This window comes from Pagrus pagrus (genome assembly GCF_965226575.1).
Source record: "Pagrus pagrus genome assembly, chromosome: 8".
NCBI classification, from domain to species: Eukaryota; Metazoa; Chordata; class Actinopteri; order Spariformes; family Sparidae; genus Pagrus; species Pagrus pagrus.
This window is the reverse complement of record NC_140192.1, coordinates 4,935,956-4,955,910: the sequence shown is the minus strand read 5'-3', so window position 1 is coordinate 4,955,910 and position 19,955 is coordinate 4,935,956. Positions and strand designations below refer to the sequence as shown.

Below are 19,955 nucleotides of genomic sequence, written 5' to 3'. Positions count from 1 at the left end.
AGAAAGAGAGTCAACAGTTGATTTAATACAAAGGTAAATAAATACAGAGTCAAATTAAAGCAGAAATGTCCACTTATGTAATATTTTATTCATTAATTAATGTCTATATTTCTTCTAAATATTATTTTTAATGGGATTTAAATTTATTCATTGATCCATTTCTTTATTAATTTCTGATTTTGGCCGTCTCAGTCCTCCATAACAAGCCTCACCGCCAGTCTTAATTACGCTTCGCACTTCACCACACCCGCCACCAGGGGGCAGCGGCGCTTCAAGCATAGACCTGCACCACATAGAAAAGCCCTCTCACATCTACTTCTACACTGTTGAATGGGAAACGCGGCACGCGCCCTCACGGTCAGTGTTTGGTAATGTTGTCAAGGAAACCAGGTGTGGAGTCGTGTGCGCGAGCGTGTCTCACCTGCTCAGCTGACACGCGGTGTAACGACCCAGCGCGTGTCGCTTCTAGCTGCCGCGGCTCTGTGAGAGTCGGAGACGGACTTTGCTGTAATCAGTACTCACATCGTTAGCGGGCAGCGGCTGCTCGTTTACGGAAGCGCCCTCTGTCTCCGTCCCTGTCTCTGTCTCCGTCGTGCTGTCTCTCTGTCCCGGACGTCTGTTTTAATTTGAAGGGCACAGGGAGGCAGGCGTGCTGCTGCTGCTGCTGCTGCTGCTGCTGCCTGTGTCTTTAAACGCAGGAGGAGCGGAGACGTTTCTGACATGTAGCCTGCCCCGCAAATCTGTTCGCCAGCACCGCGCCGAACCCACCTGCTCCGGCTCGCTGTCATCACCCCCGCTGCTGAGGACGGCGACGGACGGACTGAAGGAAGGACGGAAGGAAGGAAGGGGCTGGGATGCCGATGGTTTCATCTGGAACGGAAAGTTCTTGGTTTCTTGTGATTTAACACCCCTCCACCAGCACGAGGCTCCGGACCGAACCGACCTCTAACATCTGCAGAAAAAAACGGTCAGCTGTTCAGAACCCCCTCAGCACAGAAGAGCCCAAAACAAGGTGAGGGTTTTTTTTTTTATTAATCAATCAGCTACACGCATGAAACCTTTTCAGGTGTAACGTGACAGCACAAACAGGAAATATTGTTGTTTACATCACCTGTAAAGAAACACCTGACAGCTGATCCTCGTGCTGCTGATGTGTCTACCTGAGAGGAGGTATTGATACTGTGCTCACAGCTGTGTGTTAAAGCCTTAAAAAACATCAGAATTGAGAATGAACAATGGAAATAACCTTTTTTTTCCTCCAATGACAGAAAATCACATATTAGAAATGTGTACACAATGTGGAGGGTTGCAGCGATACACCAGTCTCAAGGTATACAGTGGTCACATTTCCTTATCTTCTATCATATAAGTGCTTTTAAAAATACATATATTGAATATTTATGTCAAGTTTCATGTCTGACAGGGTATTATAATAATCCCTGGTTCTCATACATTTAAGAGTCATTGTAACAGATGATGATAATAATAACAATAATAGTTTAATACCGTATATCAAGATATCTTTTCTTTGAAAATATCTTACAGTATCACCCTAATAAACATCGAATCCGGTTCTAATATTTCCTCCCTCATCTCCGACACTCACAAACACATGCACACACACACACACCCGCGTGTCTCGAGATAGTATCTGATGGCAAAACAATGAATTAAAATGACCTTCATCCTCTTTATTCAGCCTGGAAAATTGTCCTTGAAGCCAGGAGTGTAATTAGGCCAGTGTCTGCCACCGTCCTCTTTCAGCCAAGAAGACATCAGTCATGTTTCTGTCTCTGTGTGTATAAATATGTACATCTACCTTGGGCCAAATACTATGTCAGCTACCCTGAAACTGTTTACATAACAGTGTGTGCCAGATATGAAATTGCACATCATGTCAAAAAAAAAAAAAAAAGCCTTCTCTGGGTTGTTCATGTTCATTCACGGCTCCTTACGGTGCCACAAAACTCAGCGCCTCAGTTGGAGATGTATGTTCAACTTCCTCATGCAACGATCTTATCTAATGTGATAGATGCACTGAGGGAGGACGTAGCTGCGAGCACAATAATCCGTAGCTACATCGGAAAGGAGCATTTAATTTCCTGCAAATGCACTGATTATCGCTCACCTAACAGGTTTTCTGTAGTTGTTACCGCAGCAGCAGTTTACTGTGCTGTGACGCTGCCGTTGCAAATGTTTGCAAGTCTGTTTGCACCTGTTTCTTCATGCTTATCTAGAAACCAGTGGCTGGGAAGGAAGGAGGATGTGTGCAACGACTTCTCTGCACGATAGTGTTTTAATTTTCATGCACGTGCAGATGTTAGTGTACATGCACTGAGCCTGTTTAGCGTGCCAGTCCGAGCACAGGGGATTTATTTTTATCGTCCCTAATGAGTTTTTGTCATTGAATTTGATTCCAGGTTCACAGACAGATTATCTGACTGAATGAAAATGTTTATCCCAATTACCGGACACCGCTCAGTGTACGCGTGTCTATTGTCTTGTAAACCAGAGGCTGCTTTTGCATCTGATAACACCGTGGTGATTGTTTTTTCTCTACAAAGAGAAAGCATTCGGCTGATTTCTGTAATTGTTAATTGACAGACTATGAAACCGCAGCTTTACGACATCACTTTGCAGGGCAGACGTTATACTTTAGGTTGTCGGCACAGTTCCTTTAGCGTTGGACGGTAAGGAAAATCATGTTGACATCCTACGTTCTCGGCTGTGACCTGATCAGAAGGATGAGGCCCCCTGGATACAGGGCAGTGATACTTAGTGGCACTAGGACCGGGAGGAGCCATTTACAGCTGTGGCAGCAGCTGCCGGTGTCATTTCTGTCCGGGTCATCATTAGTATCCCTGTCACGGGGGCATATGGCCCTGGAGGCCCCCGAACACCAACCCTCTGCTGTGCTGTAATTTCAACATTAAAACACTGAGGAGGTGGTAAAACGTGTTAAACATTCAGGTTAGAATCACTGTCAACATTATGCAACCAAGTAGGAACGATCATTCAGTGTGAAGATGCAGGCGACTTCCTTTTAGACATGAAATATGGTTACTGACCCTCGACTGACTCGGTCACCCAAAACTATCCGTGTTGTCAAATAATCCCGTCAGAGGAGCCAAGAAGGCTGGCAAGAGCCTGCTGTTTGGGTTACACCACATCCTTCCTGGCTCTCTCTGCTCTCACCCCCTCAGGAGGGTGCATGTAAACACCATGACACATTTGTTATTATCAAATCATTCCACTCTCTGCTCGGCGAACGTGAGTGGAATAAGAAGTGGTAGTCTGACATGACTGTTCCCAGAAAGGAAAAATATTCGGCTCTTGCTCAGTCACACGTGAAGAAAAGGAGCGTTTTTGCGCGAACAGAGAAGCCTCTGCATGTGCTTCTTCTACCTCAATCAGTATCTCACGTTTTCATATTTTATTTCATTATCACCTTCATTACATCCTATACTGTGTCCCCCTGTCCCCAGTCGTGCGTGTGTCATGTATTATACATGGTTTAAACATGCTCACATTCCCACCTTCCCTCTCATCTTCCAGTGTTCCCCCCCCCCCCCATGTTTCCGGATGCACATTACCGTTGATAATGATCTATGTCCAGTTGTTGTGACTGTGGCCGCTGGGAACGTTGACGTCGTTGATAGCGACTCTGAGGCGGTTGGCTGAAGGAAACAATACAGAGCACGTCGCTGGAGGAGCCACCGGTGTCACCTCATGAAAGAGCGCAGGGAGGGGGGGGAATGAGAAGATTTAAGGTCAGGAATAGTGCAGACGCTCAGCTCGATTTTAAGGGAAAAATACAGGACGGGCGAGCGATTTTCGATGCCGATGCAGCGAAGGTGGTTGAGATGGAACAACAGTGTGTGGGAGAAGATGGGGAGAGAGGAAGGATTAGAGAAATGGGACGATAAGAGAGAGAGAGGAGGGGGATTAAAGCTTGGAAAAATAGACAGTGCCAGAGGGAAGTGTGAGAGGATCAATTTGGAGACGTTCTGCAAAGAGACACAGTGTTGTCACTGAATGGGCCGTCTCGCTCGGCTCTCCCTCTCGCCTCCCTCGGCTCGTTTTGCACCCACCCACTCCCACGTGTGCCCGGTCGCCCTCCCACACTCCCACCCCCCACCCTCCCCACTAAATGCCATACATGGACCATAGGAATACATTATACCCAGCCAGGCACCAGGTTATTGGTGGGACTGAGAGATGTTTCTGGGCACATGTTGAGTACAACCCCTCTCTCTGCGTGAAAGTCGTGGCCTCCGTCTCTTCAAGGTCGTGTGAATAATTGCGAGAGAGACCAGGTTTTTTTTTTCCGCCCGTCCCCCAAGCAGAGAGCTCTTTCTCTCCCTACTGACCAAGAATGTGTCCGTGATGTAGAGGACATCTTTTCAGCCTTGTGGAGAATAGGATTTGTTCGTGTCTGTGCACCTGAAGGTTAGATGTCCTCATGAAAGACATGACATGGACGTTCTTTGGTCCTTTTCTCACGTGTTTCCACCGCTGACTGATGCATCTGGGTCGGGCTGCCACGGTGTTGTGCCCAAATCAGCTCTTTTTAAGGCTCAGAAATGTCCACAAACACAAGACCGTGTCCCCAATTTATTTTCTTATAGGGATTTTACATCTGAGAAGGATTTTTGGGTGATGAACAACGTGCCTTTTATCGTTTTATCCTTAGATTTTTGCATTATTGAATGTATTTCATGGCCTCAAGGCTCAATTTTCAGTCATGCTCATCACCGTGATCACTCAGTTCTCAATTATGGAGCCTGGGATATAAAATGCGGGCAAAGCAGCCATTTATTCTCACAATAACTGAATAGATTTTGACTTGAATGGACGGGTTCAGATTCCTTCCTCTGCTCTGATCTCGGTGCAGCTCCCTCTCTGTGTGTTGTTGTTTATTCCACGCTGTTGACTTTTGCTGTTCCGGACCGTGCGGCGGTTCCTCGTGTTAGTGTGTGGCAGGTGCTCTGAGCTGATATGAACTGACTGAGCATCTCCCTGGTTACTGGAGGACTGGCAGGCGGCTTAGGCACGACTAGAGAGGATGATAAACTGTCCAGGCTTTTTTTTTTTTTTTCCCCCTACAAATCTCCCGTCCAGAAGCTCTCAGAGGTTGGGACAGGAGATGAATACACCTCCTCTTGTCTTTTCTCTATGCATTTTGTTCTTTCAGATGTGCTCTTCCAGCAGTACATGCAGCTGTGCTCATCTGTTTCTAAGGCTATGAGAAGGCAGGTAATTGAAGTCATAATGGTGAGAGCCTGGATGAGTCACTCAGTTGTCGTGCTGGGTCAATAGGAGCTCATGACTAATCAGCTGAACTGACTTGTCATTTGTGAAAGAGGCTGCATGTTCACATTTCAGTGGTAGAAATGTCTCTGTACCTTCTCAGCTCCTTCTTTCATTGAGTTCCCCTATCACATTTCATCCTCTTTGAATGGCCACAGAGACTGTGCTTTGGTCTTACAAGTGGAAACACTCTTGTCTTCTTTGTCACAGAAATCTTAAGAAATGGACCAAGACAATCCGACCCAAAGCCAGACACAAGAAGACAACCCAAATGGAGCAGCAGAAGCTTCGACAACAGCTCCAGCTCCAGCTCCAGCGTCAGATACAGTAGCTCCAGACCCCGCTGCTCAGCCTGCAGCTCCCTCCAGGCCTCGGCGGCCCCAGAGATGCGCCAAAGTAGAGGGCTCCGTTGACATCACCGAGCCCAGAGCCGAGCCCGCAGATGAACCCGCTCCGGTGGCTAACCAGGAGGAGAGCGCCCCTGATGGCATCGCAGCAAGCCGACCCAAACCCTCTCGCTCCACAGCAGGCAAACCCGTAGGAGAGCGCACCGGGCCCAGCGTGAAGGCGGGTCCAAAAGGTCCAGGCCACCACCCGATGAGGGCTGCCTCAGTCCCCGACCCATATGCCAGCAGGCCTGTGCCTTCTCACCTGAACCCTCATGCGCAGAGAGCCTTCTCTGTAGCAGGTACAGCTGACACTCAGGCCCAGGCTGTGGAAGACTTCAGGCAAGTTCTCTGATCTGTGTTCATGTCTCAGCACGTCCACATGTTGCTTTCAGTTCCCAGACAGTTGAAAAAGATAGGCCCTTTATACACATTGAAAGCCAACACTTGCAAACTGTGGCGAATAACACTGTGTTCATAATTATTTAAAATAGTAGTATTTCCAGTTTTGTCACAGAGACGTTTAATGTTTTTCTAAATTACATAATATGATCCATTTTGGGACTGAAACGTTTCAAATTGAGACATGTTCTCACTTTAATGACCTGTTAAAGATTTGTGTCTTTCTTTCCCACTGGATGTTCCTTTTATTACTAAAGGGTGTGTCTAACTGCTCTATTGCTCAGTAGTAATGAGTCACCGGAGAGTAAACTGGATTTCTGGAACTGATAAGGTTACTGAGTAAATGAAAAACTTAGGTCAACAGGAAAAAAATAGGAAGAAGATGTTGAACAACAGCACTTAAGTTTTGTTCTCCAGGGAACCTTTCTGTGTGTTGTAGCACAGAAAAACATCGATTTAAGGTTTGAAAACTTGCAAACCAAAATGCGCGCAGCCACAGCTGTTCTTTGTGCCGTGCTGCCGCTGTGAGAATAGTCTGTGGGACAGTTTAATGATAACACTGCGACCGTAGATAGCTCGGTGCTTTTTATAGAACATTCTCTGAATTTCCTTGGGGAGCCTGGAACAACACCGATGTTGACGCTTGATGGCCCCTAAATGCGCCGTACTCTGTGTACGACTACCTCAATTTGACCAGTAAACAGAGAAGAGTTGATGTAATTTCACTGACGCTGCAAATACTTCCTTTAATGTAGCTGTAACATTGACAGTAGGAAGTGCGGATGTGCAGAAATGTATTCCCTCCTTTCTCTGAAGTGCATATCCTGTTTGGGATTGTGCCTATCAAAGTGTATATGCTGGGTGAGAGGCCAGGCCACCAGTCTATTAGACAGCTAACACAGTCAAACACATCCTTATGGTCACATTTATGTGGCTGATTTAATTTTTTTTAATCTAATCAAACTCGCATGTCTTCAGACTGGTCTAGAGTTGTGGTGGCTTTCAGACTCTTGTTAACGGACTTCTTGTTAAAGGAGCTCTATGTCAGTATTCGTTGCAATTTATGTATTTAATGCTTTTTTACTGGCCATATGTGAGCAGATTATAACAAGATGTGAGAAACGAGTTGTTAAATGCTGCTGGACTTTGGATTTATTTGTGAGGGACTCCAGATTTTCCACGACAGTCCGAAGGAAGCGACTTTATGCACGCTCTCCAGTCTTAGTGCCTCTCTCTGAACTGCTAACAGAGCAACAATAGCTAACGTTAATGGAGTCTGCAAACATTAACTAACAACCGCCTTCCAGCACAACACAGAGCTTCTACAGAGCCTCCAGGGTGCCCAGTATATAAAATCACACTGCATTAATAATCCCATAATTAGCAGCATATAAGCTTTGATTACAATTCCTTATACAACCTTTTAAATTATGATGTGAATCTCTGCAAGATATCAGCATCATCAGTTTTGTAATGTCTGTTTTTTCCTTACCTAAAATGTATATATCTTGACTAAAGTTACGCACTCTCCTCTGCATATGAATCAGAATGACTGGATTAATTACATTATGATGATTGTGCACGGTGTCGTGAAGACGTTGAGGTAAGAAACTGAAAGGAAGGACTATGTTAGCACAGACGCATTAGTAAATATTAATACAAGGGTTCCTCTGTCTCACTCAGACTGTGTACTTTGTGACACTCAGGTGTGCAGGACACGGGTGTTTATAAGAGATATGACATAACATCCTTGTCCCACAGAGTGCACATCATCACTTGGAACGTGGGTTCGGCCACGCCACCTGATGACATGACGTCCTTGCTGGGGCTGAACGTGGGCGATGGAAACACAGACATGTACATCATCGGGTGAGTGTTTTGCGGTGCGGTTAGTCATCTGGTTTCTTCCGCATAAAAGCTCAAGTGTCCATTTACGTTCACTTGTCCCACATGGACACTGCAGACAACGCGGCTAATGAGCGGCCGCAGTCGTGTCTCAGCCCTTATGGCCACGATTTTCTTCCATTTAATAATCCATTATCATCAGCTGCTCTTACATCTCCGTCTGCTGTTGACCCTTGTGTGCTGTTGTGTGTCATTTATCTTCAAGGCTGCAGGAAGTGAACTCTATGATTAACAAAAGGCTGAAAGATGTCCTCTTCACAGACCAGTGGAGCGAGGTCTGCATGGAGAGACTCAGCCCCTTTGGTTATGTGCTGGTCAGTAACGACTTTTATTATCAACACAGATGCACAGTCTGGTTATTAAAATGCTTAGATGAACTGCTTAGATCCGAGCTGTATGCGATCGCTGATGAGATCTCTGCTTCCTGCTGCTGTTTCGGCTCATTTTGTTCCCCTGAGCAACGGATGGGGTGATAATTTATAACATGCGTGTAATGTCAGCGTATCTGCAGTCTTCCGCTGTCTGCCGAGCTCTTAATGCAAAGTCAAGCACTCACTGTCTCTTGGTCTCCCTCTGTGTGCAGTTATGCCTGCATACCTGCCCCTTATTCTACTATTTTCAATGTCATTACTGTATTTTGCACTATTATTGTGTAACGGTTTGCCCTCGTCAAACAGCTAATGAGGGTTTGTGAAGCCCACCGGGGCGTGTAATGCGATTTTGGGCTATACAAATAAACTTGACTTGACTATCTTACTACCATACCCAGTGTGGGAAGGTAGTATACTAAGAAAAGGTTTCATGTAATTGAATGGGATGTGGCAAAGGCTTCCTAATAAATATTCCATTGAGGTGTAGGCCTTGAAGGTGCACTCAAACATTTTAGATGTACAAAGCTGATAATATAAACTCTTTTATATTCCATTATTGCCATAACTAAAAAAAAATATCCTTCAAGGAATTAAGGTCCCCACAAAACAGTTAGAAGCTAGAAAGGTGGCAGGGTCCAGCAAATATAAACAACATAAAACGATATGAATTTGTGTTCTGATTTAAATGTCTAGCCCAGAACTACATAATGCAACTTTGAATTTTATAAATATTAGGCCTTAAAAGTCATTAAATAGCCTTACATTTGAATTTGTGACGTCTTAATTGCCACAAAAATCGTTTATAAATGTCATTCATCCATCTTTGTTTTGTCAGAATGAGTCAAGCTCTTCTGCCTGGCTAGACTGCTCATGTTAAAAACCATTAAACCTACATTACCTGTTTGCAAAATGTAGATTAACCCAACTATAATAACCATATTCCTGCATAAAACCTACCACATACTGTATATATCAAATACCTTTATACTTACCAGCAATGCTTGAAGGAGAAGATGTCAAAAAATCAGTCTAAAATTAGGATATAAATGTCTTGAAAAGGTCTTAAAAGGCATTAAATATAAGTGTCTGATACCTGTGGAAACCCTGTCCATACCACACATTAAAAGCTTGGCTTGTTATGCAAAAAAAACAATGAGGATGTGAAAAACGTATATGGAAATCATCTGAAATGTTTACTCTCTGGTGTGTTGGTATTATCTGTGCGAGGGCAGATAGCGTAACTGTGGTTGGTGTTCGTCTGGCTGTATCTCGGCTCTGTTGGCATGGTGAGCTGGAGAGCGTGATCAGCTGTCAAGCTGAAACAGCCAGACAAATGTCTCCCAGGATGCTGCTTTATTTTTGGATCGCGTTGTTGTCAGTGTTGATGGGCCTCTGACAGTGAGACTGATTCCGTCCTCCAGCTATCTCACGGTCTGCTACGTTAGTTTAAACCTTGTTAGAGTCATCTCCATGTGACCTTTTTCTGTACTTCTTGTTGTTGGAGTTTGTCTTGAGTAGAGGGAGATACACGATGCTGTCAGTAGGAGTCTGTCTAGTCATGATACGGTGGACAGACACGAAGTAACAAGACACCTCTGAGACCGTCCGCTCACCAGGACTCATTGTCAGGTTCCAGCTGTAAGTGCTGCGAGCACAAGAAGGCTCCCTCAAATCAGCCCCTCGCTGCAGAAACACGGAGCCAACGAGACATTTCTATCACCACACAGCTGCTGATCGTCACCGTCCTTTCTGTTGGAGTAAGCTACAATTTAAATGCACACATTATCCCTGGCCCTAATCTCTAATTACAACACGGCACTCTCTATTGAATGTGTTGCAGCGTGACTTTTTTCATGATTTATTGGTTTGACCTTTTTTTCTCAAAATGTGTTGACTGAGTATTTTATTTATTACACTATGAAACTGCTCAACATTCATTTTAAATACTGAGAGGTTGTGAAGTTTAATAGTTTTTAACAATAAGATTTGTAGACACCTCGTTTTGCCGAGCTAAGACAAACTTAATTGCCTCGTTAACTCAACATAAATGAAATAAAACTCACCGACACAGTCTTGGTTTATCTTTCCTGATCACCTCTGGTAGGTTGAAATAAATCCTTGATTCACAGAGTAAGATGTGAAAATACTCCGTCTCTACACACCTGCTGCTGATGTCCGTCTCTGTCGCCTCTCTCGTCCCTGCCTGCTGAGTCTTGTCCTCCCTGAAGTCATAGTCTTGGTCAGAGCGGCTGTGATCCACGGCTGACTGAGCTGTGAGCTAACGGTAGCTAGCCACAGCCAGGGATAGCGACCAAAGAGCAGCAGTTGTCAGTTACTCTGGTGATTAGCTGCCCCCTGTGTTTTTGGAGTTACATTTGAACCCTAGCCTTTAAAAGACTCACTTGTTAAACACATATGTCAATTAATCAGTCTGACTTTAAGGTCCAGCTAAATCGAGCCAGTGATATCTAATGTAGGTCTGTGTGATGAATAGTGGAGGAGGATGTTGATGTCTCTGCGGTCTGTCAGTATCAGAGACTTGAATGAGTAAGCCTTATTTTGCACTGGACTTCTTCCAGATTCACAAACCGCCCTGCTAACATCACACTTGTTACTCACAGCTCATTTCCTCAGTCGTGCATGCGCGTGTGTGTGTGTGTGTGTGTGTGTGTGTGTGTGTGTGTGTGTGTGCGCGCGCTGTACAAGGTCAAACATACACCGCTGCACACATGCTCTCTCTCTCTCTCTCACTCCCTCCGACACACTTGTCTTTGGGATTAAATGTCTTTTCTGCTCTTAGCCAAAATGTAGCATGGCAGCCTTCGGGAGCTCCTCCAATGTTCACTGATGTCGATAAGAAACGCTTTTCAACCACAGTACACGCAGGCAAAGCTATATACTCTCAGACTTTACACACACGTACACACACTCATTGTCTGCGTCCAACACACACAAACCACAACTAGAGTCGGTCCACTTTACGGTTCAGTGGAATCCATTACGCAACAAAGTTGTTCAAATAGGCAGTTAGTATACAAGCGAGAGGGTCTCGTGTCACGTGGAGATGTGTGCCTCCATTACTGCCCACAAGGCATTTCAGGCGGAGTGTGATCATGCTTCTTCGGCCTGCAGTTGGGGGTTGGGATGTGTGGACCGCTGGAGAGAGGGAGAGAGGAGGGGTGAACATAAATATCTGGTGAGGGGCTTGGCATAACATGCAAATACCTCATCTTGTAAGACTTAACACATGCACATGTCGTATTCCAGCCCCCCTTTTGTATGGCACAAAAATGTGTACACAAATGTCAAAATCTGCATTTCATTATGCATAAGCAGAGGCAAGTGCAATGAAATGATGGTGGAGCGAGGAAGGGTCTGACCATCAAGTGCCTGCAGTGTGGACACGTGTGGTTAGTTGCCACAGCGAGGGCAGACCACGAGCTACGGCCTCCTTAATGTGCAGTGCTCGGTGTAAAGTAATGGGAGAGCTGGGCCACCGGCTCCTGCAGGGCGAAATGGAAATGCGAGGGGATAGAAAGAGGAGGGCAGAGTGAGAGAGTGAAGCGGAGCGGCAGAAATGAACTCTCAGGATTCAGCTCGGAGAATTTGTTTATTGAAATTTTTGTGCATGTTAAACAGATATTTATACAGTTGAACTGAACTTTAAAGCTGCTGTCTTTTCAGAATTATGCAAAGCATAACTGATAACTGTTATCCTATTTTGCCTTTCTGTCCGTCTGTCTGTCTCTCAGGTGACCTCTCAGCGGATGCAGGGCTGTTTATTGCTGGTGTTTGCCAAGTACTTCCATCTGCCCTTCCTCCGCGGAGTCCAGACTGAAACCACCCGCACCGGCCTGGGGGGTTACTGGGTGAGACGGCCACTGACACCATTCTGTGATCAGCACTGTGTTACATAAACTTAGCTGTACATAGGAGTTGGAGTGACAAGGTTTAAGATGTCTGTCCCTGCTCTCCGCTCCACTCCACTGTCTACACACCTCTACATGCAGTGCAGGTTGTTTGCTTTATCCAGAACCGGTGAGGATGTGGTGGTTGTTACATCTGCTGAGCATAATCTGGTGCAGATGGCATTTACATGAAAGGCTGGAGCAACTGCACATCAACCATATTATCAGGTCTTATTATTTGTAAGTCAAATGATGTTTCATCCAGGTTTATGAGACTAAAGATGCAGATGTTGTTATCTCACAGCCAGCAGTTATCGATACTTGGACAGCAAAACAAATTAAAAAGGCAACAAGGGTGAACTACAGCCTGTGGGTATTTATGTTTATTAACATGTGTTAGCGCTGAACAATATGCAAAACAAAATCATATTGCAATTATCTTACTGTAGTGGTAATAGTGATTTTTGTATTTTTTCTCATTAGAGCCCGACAGATGCACCATGTTTACACACTGGATCCTGACTGGGATCAATTTAAACTGAATCAGTCATCAGTACTCATGAATGATCTCATGTTTTTACTGAAATTTATGTATTTTAAAGGCTCACTGAGGAACATACAACTGAGGAAGATATTTAACTACTTCACAATAAACGCTACATTTTTACAGCACAGTAAAACAAAGCAGCAGAAACGCAGCAATACAACAAAAAGCAGAATAAGCAGGATTCTGCAGGTGAGATTCAGAAAACCCTGAGAAGCTTACAGAAGCAATCTCACCTCAATACACTTTACTGTAATTATTTAGCTGGGGTCTATACCTAATAAGCATATTTCCTTCAGTCTGGATGATTTGTAGGCCCGAGCATCTCCGTAGTACCACTGCACCTGCTGTGTTGTGACAGATTTTACCTCTGTCAAAAAAAAAGGAGAAGTAAGATCACAGTGGATGTTGGTCTGTATTGTCAGATCACTGATGGCGCTAATAAAGTTCTGGAGAAACCTTCCCTGTTTGAACTCTGCACATTCTGCGGATTTTATACTGAGACATCTTTTGTGTTTTAGTGGGTCACAGCAGTCGGGAGGACAGCGGGAAGCAAACCACAGACTCATCCTGTCCCCCCACTGTGCACTTTACTGTTAGCATTAAGTATTGATGGCATACTACCCCGGTAAACTTCCTGTTTCTCTCTGTGGCACGGACACACACACCACTCAATACAGTGAAAACGCTGACATACCAGTCACTGAGTATAGGAGCTTTACATCACTGATCCGTTAATTTATTTGATTTTGATTCTCCTTCACAAGTGTGTTCTTAGCTTTCTTAAATATAACGTCACTTCCCCTCTGCTTGCCGGTGCTCACAGGGGAATAAAGGTGGTGTCAGCGCTCGCATGTCAGTGTTCGGCCACACCATCTGCTTCCTCAACTGCCACCTGCCGGCTCACATGGAAAACTCAGAGCAGCGCATGGAGGACTTTGAGAGCATCCTGCAGCAGCAGCAGTTTGAGGGCCAGGCTGCCACCGGGGTTCTTGACCACGAGTAAGTCGGCGCACAAACACATGAATACACAGACACACACACAGTTTCATGTGTGCGCTGCAAAGGTACTTGCATACCTGCAACGCTGACATCATGAATTCATGAAATGACCCGTTTTTTGTTCACAGCGTCGTGTTCTGGTTTGGGGATCTCAATTTCCGCATCAATGACCTGGAAATGCAAGTGGTAAAATCAGCCATCGATAACAACAAGTTTCCATTGTTGTGGGAAAAGGATCAGGTAAAAATCAAGGCTACCTAATAAACTGTTTTAAAGAAAAATAATTTATCTCCCTGTCTTCACCCCTCAGCTCCTCTGTATTCTCTACACAGTGGAATATTATTATATAGTACAATCTTAACTTTACATCAGAGTTCTTGTGAAGACGTTTCACACGCTGAAAGGTCGTTAAAATGTCAGGACCTACACGATGAAATTACTTCTTTCTTGTCTGATGGACTATGCACTGTGTATGTATTGCCACTAGAGGGCGCTAGAGAAACACACTGTCTCGTTAACAGAGCCATCAGAGCAGAAGTCCCCAGTGAGTGATGTTTGCTAATTGTCTTTGATACAGCTCAACATGGCCAAAGACAGTGAGACGGTGTTGGAGGGTTTCCAAGAGGGGCCGCTGAAATTCCCTCCCACCTACAAATTTGACATTGGAACAAATACATACGACACGAGGTTAGTGGTGCCAGGGGTGCTATTATGAATTCTGGGCCACTGACCAGATATCACAGAGTCTGGCTTGGTAATACTTACACTCTCCTGTCTGAAAGGTCCTCACTAGCCTGGAGGGGGAGCATGAAAGTGCCTCTTATTTTTTTCCTCATGTCCTGATTTTACCAAGATGGATCTTTTTTTCCTCTCTTCTTCATCCCTCTCTTTTAATGTACCCCATCCAGCGGGAAGAAGCGTAAACCAGCTTGGACCGACCGAATCCTGTGGCGCATGAGAGCCACCGCGCCTGCTGGCACGGCTCTCAGCGCGGGGAAGCGTGGCTCCATGTCAGGGCTGACCAGCGGGGTCAAAGTCACGCAGCACTACTACCGTAGTTACATGGAGTACACCGTCAGTGACCACAAACCAGTCTCCTCCATCTTTACCCTGCAGGTGAGACACGTCAGGGTACACTGTAAATATGATTTTGGGTTTGCAACACAAGTTTTATTCAAGCTTCCTCTTCAATCTGACTCTCTCTCCCAGAAGTTGTAGCGACAGACGACCAAATGAAACGCACCGTTACATTAAAGTAGTGTGTACAAAACATACAACATAGGTGTATTTTGTCTTTAAACATTTTAATTTCAGTTTCTGATGATTGATGCTCCTGCACACATTTTGGTTGGTACTTAAAAAGTGCTCAGTTCTTATTATCATTTAAGTTTATTAAGTATTTTCATTCTGTACAAATGTTTCTGTAGTTTCCATACAAGGTGGATGTCGCCCTGGTCACAATCATGGTGGAGGATGAGTGGAACAGTATTGCTGATGCCGTAGCGAGATTCAAAGTGATGCCCAACTTCGCTCGCAGCTCCTGGGACTGGATCGGACTCTACAAGGTAAAAATATAGTCGTACCTCTACCGGCCAAATAACAAGAACCCATGACAGCAGATCATTAGGACCAGCATAACAAATATATCTGTGCATTATTACCAGTTTCAGTCAAGTACTCTTTGTGATTGTGATGCCGCCCCTCTAGGTGGGTTTCAAGCACCATAAGGACTATGTGGGATACGTGTGGGCCAAGCAAGAGGAGGCTGATTTTCATCGACAAGAACATCAGGTAATCCGGATGCGTGCTGAATTTTCTCAAGTGCTCATTTTCTTTCACATTTAATAGACGTCTGAGTAACTGTTTTCCAGGTAACCTTTACCGAGGAGGAATTGCCCAAAGGCTCAGGGGACTTTATCTTGGGTTACTATAGCAACAACATGAGCACCATTGTGGGTGTAACAGAGCCATTTCAGGTAATCATAACTCCGACGTTGCCCCTTTTGAGGTTAAATCAATCAAATGCATTTCCTCTTAGAGGTAATTCACATCTGTTGTACACTTTCACTGCTGCTCTTCTCTACATCTGTATCTTTACTTAACCTCGACTGACATTTTGCTTCTCTTGCTCCATATTCTACCTCCTCCATCCCACTCTTATCCTCTTGTTCATCTATCTTCAGATCCAGCTTCCCACTTCAGGTCTTGACCACAGTTCTTCAGACAGCTCTGACTTCAGCTCAGAAGATGACAGCACCGTTGTCCTCATGAAGACGAGGTCCCGCAGCCCCAGTCCGCGCAGGAGCAAGCACCGCAGGCATCGCAGCGGCAGCCACAGCCGCTCCGGCAGCCCCGCACAGGCCAAAATGAAAGGGCTCAAGGTCACCGACGACTCTCCATCCAGCACCACGTCGAAAGCTGAGAGCGAGTCCGCAGGACGCCCAGCAGAGGGCAGCAGCAGCCAGCTGTCTGTTCCAGGGCAGAAAGGGAAAGACACGGGGGATTCAGGGCTGTGATGCACAGCCGAGTCCTGCTGCTGTCACAGGTCACATTGCCAACTGTTGTGTCTTTTATTAAATACATCCACTTCACTGTATGTTTTCTGTGAGGAAAATATACAGTTTTTGGCACCATTCTTTTCAGGAACAGCCATCTGGTTTGCCCAGAAGGCTTACTTTGCCTTGTTTTATTAAACTGTGCACATTGTATGTTTTTTTGTTTTTTTTTATTTGTAAACCTTTCACTCGGTCCTGTGTTTCTTCTATCTTTGTCCGTTCTCAGGTGTGGACAGTACAGGGAGCTGACACCTTGCATTAGGAAATACTCAAGGATTTATGGTCATGTAGAGTAAAAGAGTGGTTACTTAATACTTTTTAGAAACCATCCTGCCTATTTTCTGACAGTGGTTTGAAACTCTGCACTGATGTACCTCCTAGTCACGTCAGCAGACTGCATACGAGCGTCAGACAACGCTTTTGAGATAAGAAGTATGACGCAGACGTTGCTCACAAATCACTAGTTTGCTTTAGTTGTGGAACTTGCATCTATCATGAGACAGATCTGCTCACACCTAAAGCCTTTAGGTCTCTATGGTCCTCTAGGCTAGAGTGAAAAAAATGCATTTTATTCTGAAACATCCCATGAAAGCATCACCAGCCTGGTCAACGCTCACTTGCATTATAAGTTTCTGTAATTCTGCAAATGGAGATAGCCATGCATTTTGACTTGGCAGTATGGTCCCACTCTTATGCATATTCCCTGCTTTGGAAGTTCAGTGTGAATTACACAGCAACATGATACTTAACATGCAGGTAGCATTTCAAATGTGCCACCAATGGGATTTAAAGTCCCTCCAGGGCGCATTAAAAACGGAGCAGAACCAAAGTAGGGGGAGACTGGGGTTCGGGGCGCTCGGCCACTAGCTACTTCAGCAGCACATGTCAGCGTAGAGAGTGAATGTGAGTGTAAAAAAAGGCCTTTAAATAGACTGCCAAATCAGTGCAGTGGGATGAGATGGGTGTGCGAGGCTAGCTGTCAGCTGACACTGCAGAGCTGTCTGGCCAGAACGAGTTCTTTAATTGTTGGCCACTAACTCTGTTGGTCCGACTACATTGGTAACAGCTACAGTGTATCTGACCCAGGAGACGTGCAGTATGTTGCTTTGACACACATGCATTTGTCTGAGTTAATGGGTCTTATCTAACTTTTCACAGCGGCAAAGTTACTTTTTGAAAAAAAATTACCCACAAATAACAACAATCGCATATTTGTTTTTATTCCATTCTTAATACTACTTCAGTTTTCGACTTTCTTGCATGATGTTTTCAACATGGAGTCTTAGTAAAAAAAAATCAGACTGATAATCATCTCTGACAAATGTGAGCAGGCACTCTACTATGTAGAGCTACCACAGGGCTTTGCATTATACTGTAGGCAGTATCATACAAAGCTGACATGTTCCACTGTTGTGAAATATCATAATGCAAACGTGATATTTCAAATAAATTAAATGTTCCGTTCTCATTTTTTCAGTTCACCACTCCGCTGTTTGTTTTCGTGTTTTCTCTTGCTCAGATCCCCCCTTACTGATCCTGGTGATTAGCTGACAGTGACAGTAGTCACAATAGTCGTGTTGCATTGTTGCCGTGTGAACTCTGATGCACCATCTTAGACTCTTTGTACTTTTGGGCTGTTAGCGGTAGGACGGTGTACACTGTTGTAGCTGTAACCTCAGTGTGTATGTCTGTAATCACTTTTTGTGCGTATGTGTTTTTATGGACGCCTGCGTGTGTGTGTGGGTTTTGGACGGTGAGGTTGTGTGTGTGTGTGTGTGTGTGTAGCTAGCTGTCGCAGTGAATGGGGTGTGACTGTGTTTGCATGGTTTGCTGCTGGACATACTATACATTCCGGTACCGTGATTTCGTGCCGTAAAGTGCTGTTTTTGACTCCTCTTTGTTATAATCGTGGCTGTGAAAATTGTTAGAAAAACATGGTAAGGACAGTATAAAAACTTAACTTCAGTATAAATGTTAGGAGAAGAAAATGCAGGGCAGTTGTGCTTGCATATACATCTGAAATCGTTCGAATCATTTCATAGTGCATTCATGTATTTTCTTGATTTTTTGAAATGAAAAATCTATTGGACCTTTGTGTAGAGTAACATGTTTGAAAATGTTGACGATTGTATGACTTTGTCCTACTTTAGGTAATTTAGTATGATCAGTTCTGCAGTCATGACCATTCGCATATCTATCGTGAAATGTTAATGAAAAATCGTGTCTACAGAATGTTATTGTTTTGTAATGACGTGGCTAAAAATAGAAGAAATATGTATGTAAAGGACAAATATTAAGTATGGTAGAAAACATAAAGTAGAAGACAATCTATGCCACAAAGATTATTTTACGTAAATTATTTATTTATTTTCTTATTTAACTGTTAAATGAGCCTGAATTCTGCTGGCCAGTGAGGGAGCATTATTTCAATGGAAATGTCAAATGATGTAACAGAATATTGATAATTATTTTCTTTTTTCTATTAGGAAACTATGAAGAGAGAGTTTGATTTCTCCAGTTTCCATTTTAGTCAATTCAGATCAATTGTTGCTGTTATTGTCTGAAATGGAGATTTGTTAAGTCTACAGGTCTTTGTAAGATTGTGAATCAAATTGTCAAAAATATATATCATATGAAAAAATGGTTAATCTGTGTGAAAATCATCCAATCAGTGATGTGAGAAGGTTTTTAGGGGTTGCTTGCTTTGTTCTCCAACCCAAAAACTAGTGCAACACTGTCCAAAGAAATAATATACTCCCTTTCAAATTGTGCTGTCTGTCTGTTTCCTGAGTCTCTTTGTATTTATTTCTATTTCTTGAAAAATGGGTAATTACAGTTCAATCTCTCGTTTCTTATGATACGTTTAAGCATCAGACTAAGTGAAAAACATTATATACTGAAGAGTTAAAGCTTTCGTGGCTCCAGAGGAAGCTGCGTGTAATCTGATAAATTGCCTCCAGAGATGAGAGTTGCATTGTGGGTATTGTAGGCGGCAGGTTTTGAAAAGCTGTCCACTTGCATTGCAGTTTAAAAAACAAACAAATCAATACAGCAGAACCACATTCTTCATTATTTTCAAAACTTGGTGCCTACATTACCCACAATGCATCTTAGCCTCTAAGTGACATTGCTGGAGACAAGTTATCAGATTACGTGTAGCTTCCTCTGGAGCCACAAAAGGATTTATAATATTTCTTTCACCAGTTCAGTAGTACTCCCCAAGACCTGTAAACACGCTTTAATGTTTAAAATTGATGGAGCTACCCTTTAAATATTTATTTTGACCACGGCTGAGCTTATGATGAGGCTTTGAATGTAGAAAAAAAATGAAATGTCATTCCTTAAGAGAGTGCAGTCTGAGCTACGAAAGCCATTGCACAAATAAGTGCATGTAATTTTGCCAATATGACCATAAAGCTCATTAATGCAACAGCAGTTCTGTACATCTTATGTTAAAGAACTGAACTTCAATGATGATGATGCCAGTATTAAAGTTTACATCTAGTCTATTGTTATTTATGTTCGGATTACCACTCAGCTCTTCGTGGTTTAATATCGTCGGTGGAGGTTGC

General features: G+C 44.0%; 1 protein-coding gene across 1 annotated transcript; it reads left to right on the top strand.

Moving 5' to 3' along the window:
- Positions 1–347: 347 nt before the first annotated feature.
- inpp5jb (inositol polyphosphate-5-phosphatase Jb) lies at positions 348–19,153 on the top strand. Its single transcript, XM_084359945.1, has 13 exons — positions 348–1,012; positions 5,521–6,038; positions 7,860–7,967; positions 8,209–8,317; positions 12,127–12,243; positions 13,653–13,828; positions 13,957–14,068; positions 14,406–14,515; positions 14,737–14,944; positions 15,256–15,393; positions 15,536–15,619; positions 15,700–15,804; positions 16,012–19,153. Exons 2-13 carry the CDS (start codon positions 5,533–5,535, stop codon positions 16,342–16,344), a joined length of 2,106 nt encoding a protein of 701 aa, XP_084216071.1. The 5' UTR covers positions 348–1,012; positions 5,521–5,532; the 3' UTR covers positions 16,345–19,153.
- The last annotated feature ends 802 nt before the right edge of the window (positions 19,154–19,955 follow it).

Bases quoted from the DNA above. Each gene is read 5' to 3' on its own strand.
- inpp5jb (XM_084359945.1), top strand. From the start codon at position 5,533: ATGGACCAAGACAATCCGACCCAAAGCCAGACACAAGAAGACAACCCA. The intron at 13,829-13,956 runs GTAAGTCGGCGC...TTTTGTTCACAG, and splicing joins ACCGGGGTTCTTGACCACGA to CGTCGTGTTCTGGTTTGGGG. The intron at 15,805-16,011 runs GTAATCATAACT...ATCTATCTTCAG, and splicing joins GTGTAACAGAGCCATTTCAG to ATCCAGCTTCCCACTTCAGG.